Source organism: Nerophis lumbriciformis, linkage group LG23 (assembly GCF_033978685.3).
Source record: "Nerophis lumbriciformis linkage group LG23, RoL_Nlum_v2.1, whole genome shotgun sequence".
Lineage (NCBI taxonomy): Eukaryota > Metazoa > Chordata > Actinopteri > Syngnathiformes > Syngnathidae > Nerophis > Nerophis lumbriciformis.
The window spans coordinates 36,532,742-36,538,920 of record NC_084570.2 but is presented as its reverse complement, the minus strand read 5'-3'; the positions used below and the strand labels follow the sequence as shown (position 1 = coordinate 36,538,920).

Genomic DNA, 6,179 nt, shown 5'->3' with positions numbered 1-6,179 from the left:
ACAGGAATAAAGTCATGACAAAAGTGGGAATATTACTAAAAAGTAGTAGTTTTACAGGAATAAAGTCATGAAAAAAGTGGGAATATAACTAAAAAGTAGTAGTTTTACGGGAATAAAGTCATGACAAAAGTGGGAATATAACTAGAACATTACTTAGGAGAAAAATGTCATGCCTACAAAATAAGCGTATACTATACTACTATACTACAAGAATAAACTTCTAATATAGCAAAGAGAAATATAACGTGGTATTAAAGGATAATTATTGAAATAAACTGGTAAAATGACAACAATAAGTGATATGACAAAAGTTGGACTATTACAAAACGACATGAGAAAAAACTTGTTCTTTTTTAACAAACTTGTTGCCAGAATTAACTTGTGTTATTTGATATTATGAGAACAAAAGACAAACGTTTGTAATATGACGACAACAAATCGCATGTTTAGTCATTACTAAGTAATGAATTTTCGATATTTTTCTATGAATTTTCTGGTAATATTCACACTTGTGATTTGAGTTGTTCACGTGTAACAACTTTGACCTGCTTATCACTCAAAATAGTTGTTTTTCTGTAAAGTTTAGTTTTCCTTCAACTTCTTGTAATATTACCATGTTTCAAAGTCCTGTATTATTCTCCTAAGATTACAACCTTAATACTCCTTCGTGCCAAACCAAAGTGTGTTAAAAATCTCCATTAAAAAAAAAAAAAAAAAGGTACGGTGTGGTCTTTAAATGCCATTCTTGAAGAGATAAAAGTGTGTCTATGACCAGGTCAGAAGTAAGGGCACCAGGCAAAAACTGACCAGTGTGAGATCTTATACAGCAACAGAAGTGAAAACTAACAATGGTGACAAAAAAGCGTGTATAGTAAGAGTGCCAGCAGTGTGCACTAGGAAGACTTTCACAGGCGTCGGCATGGCGATTAAGTGACCGGTTACTAAATGTTTCTATGACGACGAGGTGTTCTTCTCACCATAGCCAGAATCACACCAGCAGCTTTGGGACACGAGTCAGCGTCCACGTGATCTCTGTCTCATCGCAAAGGACTTCAATAAAAAAATTAATCTCAGGAAGATTTTGTACTACAGGTACAAGTCAGCGTTTTCCACAAGACCCTTTTTAACTGGACATTTTGTTTTGGTCAAATTGTTATGAGTAACTTCCCGATATGCAAAAATGTCATTCTAAGAGTAATAAGTGTCCGTAAAACACTAACAAAATTAATCAATGTTTAATTGAGGAAGGGTGTCCAAACTACGACTTGCCACAAGGACCTGGCCTGCGGGGTGCTTCAACACAACCTGCTCACTGATCTTTGTGGATATTATGAAAAATATCCAAGCACAACACATAATGCAAAATTACACCCATTCAAAACCCCTGCAATGCATGATGGGAAAAATGCTAAAATAACCCTCTCCACACTTATCCATGTTTGACACATTTTAGCTGCTTGACATTTGTGATTGATTACAAAACTTTAAGGTCGTCACAGAAATAAATAAGGTAGAAGTCAAACTATCACGTACTCTTAATATCCAATATTTTATACATATATATATGTATATGAGTCTATACATACGTATGTACATACATACATATGTATACATATATACTGTATATATATATATACACATACATATGTATATATACACATACATATGTATATACATACATACATATATACATATGCATATATATATACACATACATACATATGTATAGACTATGTGTGTATATATATTGACATATACATATGTATAGACTATATGTGTATATATATACACATATGTATAGACTATATGTGTGTGTGTGTGTATATATATATATATATATATATATATACACATACATACATATGTATAGACTATGTGTGTATATATATTGATATATACATATGTATAGACTATATGTGTATATATATACACATATGTATAGACTATATGTGTGTGTGTGTATATATATATATATATATATATATATATATATATATATATATATATATATATATATATATATATATATATATATATATATATATATTTTGTTACTTTAAATGCAGTCGGATTTTGTTTTTTTTATCCCAAGGTTGTCCCTATGTCAAAAAGTTTGGACACCCCCTGTTTAAAGTTGAAGACCAAGCTTCGCTACACATCTTAAAACAAAGCCTGCAACTCTGCCGACTATCAGTCAGTCCGCTACACATGCAGCAACGTCAGTGGGCAATATTCTGAGAATAATGGCTACTATGTGTGGGAAAATAAGTATTTCAAACTTATAATACAACAGTTAAAAAATATCCAAAGAGTGATACATTGGGAGTAGTAAAAGTACAAACTAATATTCAAAGGATACAGTTGTGATTATGTAACAAAAAATATGTTTTTGGAAATTAAACGTGTTAGTTACAAGATTATTGTGATTAGAACACTAAATTAGACTTTTTCCAATGAGGGAAAAAGTTGTAAAAATAAATGTTATAATATTACAAGAATGAGGTCATATTTTCATGATAAAGAAGTCCTGTATTTTGAGATGAAACTCATATTATACAAGAAAAAAATATGCTTTTAAAATAAATCCATTATTTAGTTTTTCACCTAGCATGGTGTTCAAATGGGGACGTAACTGACATAGCTACGCTAGTGTTGCTAACGTTTACGTTGTTGTGTGATATATGGCTACTCTTACGTCGGACACATGCAACGTTAGTGTTTGTGTACAAAGTGGATCAAGTGGCACTAAACGTGCCTTTAAAAAGTACGTAGTTATAGTTACTTGTTACTTTACAAAAAAATAAATTGAAATACGAAATTACTTTTATTAAAACAAAAACTTCAAATATCTGGCATATGCAGGCAGTTGAGACGTTTCACGAGAGTGCCTTTAAAAGGTGTTGTCAGTGAGAGCATGCTCAGCTCAATACATTAACATAATTAAATAAAAAGATGAAGTGGGCCGTACATGTTGTTTGCTGTGTGATGTTGCCTAATGTTCTGTTCATTTGTAAAAAAAAAAGGAACTTCCTGCTTTGATCTTGCTTGCTGTGCTTCTTACACACAACCACCTCAAAAGTAGCATGCCACAATACTTTAAACTATTGGTAACACAAGTAAAAGTCATTTGATTACCCGTTACTAGTAAAAGTAACGCCATTATTATGTCACGCCCTTTTTAACGATACACAAAAGTGGAATTGGTAAAAAAAAACAAAAAACTATAAAACCTGAGTATTTTTAAGATGTGCAGCGAAGTCTGTTGGATTATTTTTTAACTGGAAAAGCGAGTGTCTGAGCGCCTCTTAGGATAGACTTTTCTCTACTTGCTTATTAAAACATTTCCAGGACATTACTATGGGACCTGCAGAACATGTGTAAAAGCTTGTAAACAAAGAGCTGAAAGTGGTCTTGTGTAAAACGCTCCTTCATTGCCAACGGACACAAAATGGAGGCTTTTTCCAACCCTTGGCGTCTTTTACTGCTTTTGCACACTTTGCTGTCAGAGTCAAAGTTGATATATGAATTCATATAAATAAAGGTGTACAGTATAAATATAAAGATTCTGTGTCGTGTGTGTGTAAGCCAGTGTTAGGACAGGACAGGTTAAAGGTGAGGCTTTCCCTCCCCCACCTCACGAAAGAGGGAGGTGTAAAACTCAGGCTCCAGCTGCTTGTTGCGATAACGCTGCACCATCTCTGTGATCCTCTGCTTCCGCCTCACGTGTGGCGGGTTGTACGAGTCGCTCTCCAGGCGCTTCCGTCGGCACACGTTGATGACGGTCTGACGCACCAGAAAGCCTGAAGGGCGCACACACACGCACAAAATTCTTAACTTTACATGTTTTTATACATTCCAAAAATAACATTTCAGTAATGATTATTGAAATATATTAGTGGATACTACCCTGACTTGCTATGTCATCTAGAATGTCAAATATTCTGCTGATTAGCCTTAGCGATTTTTCAACACATCCAAATTTGTTAATGAAAACTACAACTAAAATGCACGGTAAAGTTATTAAGCTGGTGCGTAATAAGTCCAATACTTACAGTATTAATACGTTTTAGGGCGCAACAAAAGACTAGATTGAACAAAGACTGAACTGACGAGCCAACACAATGTTATAATCAAACAGCTGGTGCCGAATACCGGTAAGTACAATACTTACAGTATTAACACTTTTTAGGGCGCAACAAAAGACTAGATTAAGCAAAGACTGAACTGACGTGCCAACACAACGTTACAATCAAACAGCTAGAGCATACGAAGTACAATACTTACAGTATTAACACTTTTTAGGGCGCAACAAAAGACTAGATTAAGCAAAGACTGAACTGACGAGCCAACACAACGTTACAATCAAACAGCTGGTGCGTAATAAGTACAATTCTTACAGTAATAAGTTGTTTTAGGGCGCAACAAAAGACTAGATTGAGCAAAGACGGAACTGATGAGCCAACACAACGTTACAATCAAACAGCTGGTGCCTAATAAGTACAATTCTTACAGTATTAACACTTTTTAGGGCGCAACAAAAGACTAGATGAAGTAAAGACTGAACTGACGAGCCAACGACGTTACAACCAAACAACTGGTGCTTAATAAGTACAATACTTACAGTATTAACACTTTTTAGGGCGCAACAAAAGACTAGATGAAGTAAAGACTCAACCGACTAGCAAACACCATAAAGCATTACAATACTGCCATCTAACGTCTTGGACTTGTAACTATAATTGAGACTCAAATGTGATAGCTGCACAGCAGTTACCAAAATCAGCTCCTTTTTAAATGTTGCAATAAAATAAAAACACAAAATAAAAAACAATATTTTTTAACACACACAAAGTACTGAAAATTGATATCATTAAGAAGCAGTGTTGATGGTACCGTATCGGTTAGAATGCGAACGGTACCAATCCCTACTCACAAACCAATGCATTCATTTTCCAACTGGACAAGACCTGATGTTGTGCAACTTTGTTTTGTATTTTCAATGTGTACAAACTAAATTCAGAATGCTGTTAAAAACTGTTGAGTGTCATTTTTTAGGGTGCTTGGCGGGCGTGTCATTTGTGGTGCGGTCAATAAAAAGCAATACATTACCTAGAGCCCTGCGGCTGACCACCATGCCGTCCACCAGGGGATTCACCATGCCAAACTTGCCCACGGCGCCATGGAGCCGGATCCGGAAAAGGCCGGTCTTTAAGGGGTGGATGAAGACCAGAGGAACGTCCTTTTCCAGTAACCCTGATCTGAAGCGATATTATCAAACATTTAGTGTGTAAATTCATGTCAAATGGTGGAAAAAGGATGTTATTCAACATGTTCATTCTGGATGTTCCCTATTTTCACCCTGGATCACTTCCTCCCCCACATGTCCCACTTCCTGTTTTGCACTGAATCCTGGCCTGCCCCTGCTTGCACATGTTTGGCACAACTTTTCCTGGTGTGTGTGGACAATTTCACTGAACAATAGAAACGACAGGGATGGTGAGCCCCTTTGAAGAAAAAAAAGAGGAAAAGTGAGAAAAAAAAAAGGAACATTTCTAAGTTCTGCCACGCAAAACCTGAAAGAATAATTTGAAAATCCAGACTACACTTCCTGCAGTTAGGTGCATTTCTACACTGGAGATGCATTCTCATCTACCAACCTCTTTTAGTCTGTTACATAACCATCCCATGTAATGTAGCACAGCATTTGTTCTACATCACTTACCAACACTCAAATTCTATAACATAAATGCAAAGAACTCAGATAACGTTTACCATTTGTCAACGGTTAGCCACGCCCCCGGGGTAATATACTTCCGCTGTCATGACCAACGTTCCCTCTAAGGTGCGCACTGCTGACAGCACACAGCAAATCTATGCCGCGCACTAAATCAAATCCAATCTGAAGTGTAAACAAAATAAACATACCGGTAATTTGTTCTGTAGGGTTTTGCAATGCAACTGTGAGTGACAGATAAAACAATGGTCGTCAACACTGTTCATTGACGTCTTTCCAGATGCTTTAGAGGGCATCAATTCCATCCATCACTTTTACGAAGCAAAAATGTTTTATTTTCGGCCGCAACCACAACAAAAACATAAGTAAAAAACGTCAATCTGGCAAAACTGGTCATTTTGTGCAGTACAAACTGGGCCAGTTTGTCGTATTAGCCACTGATGCG

At 35.9% G+C, this 6,179-nt stretch overlaps 1 protein-coding gene across 7 annotated transcripts in view; it reads right to left on the bottom strand.

The window, feature by feature from the left end:
• Nucleotides 1-2,034: 2,034 nt before the first annotated feature.
• LOC133622727 (ral GTPase-activating protein subunit beta-like) overlaps nt 2,035-6,179 on the bottom strand; it is an 87,217-nt gene continuing 83,072 nt past the window's right edge. For all 7 annotated transcript variants that reach the window (XM_061985634.2, XM_061985635.2, XM_061985636.2 and 4 more), the window contains 2 exons: nt 5,110-5,258; nt 2,035-3,800 (listed from right to left, as the gene is read on the bottom strand). In XM_061985634.2, coding sequence (XP_061841618.2) covers nt 3,607-3,800; nt 5,110-5,258 — 343 coding nt within the window. In that variant the 3' untranslated portion in view covers nt 2,035-3,606. The remainder of the gene's footprint in view (nt 3,801-5,109; nt 5,259-6,179) is intronic.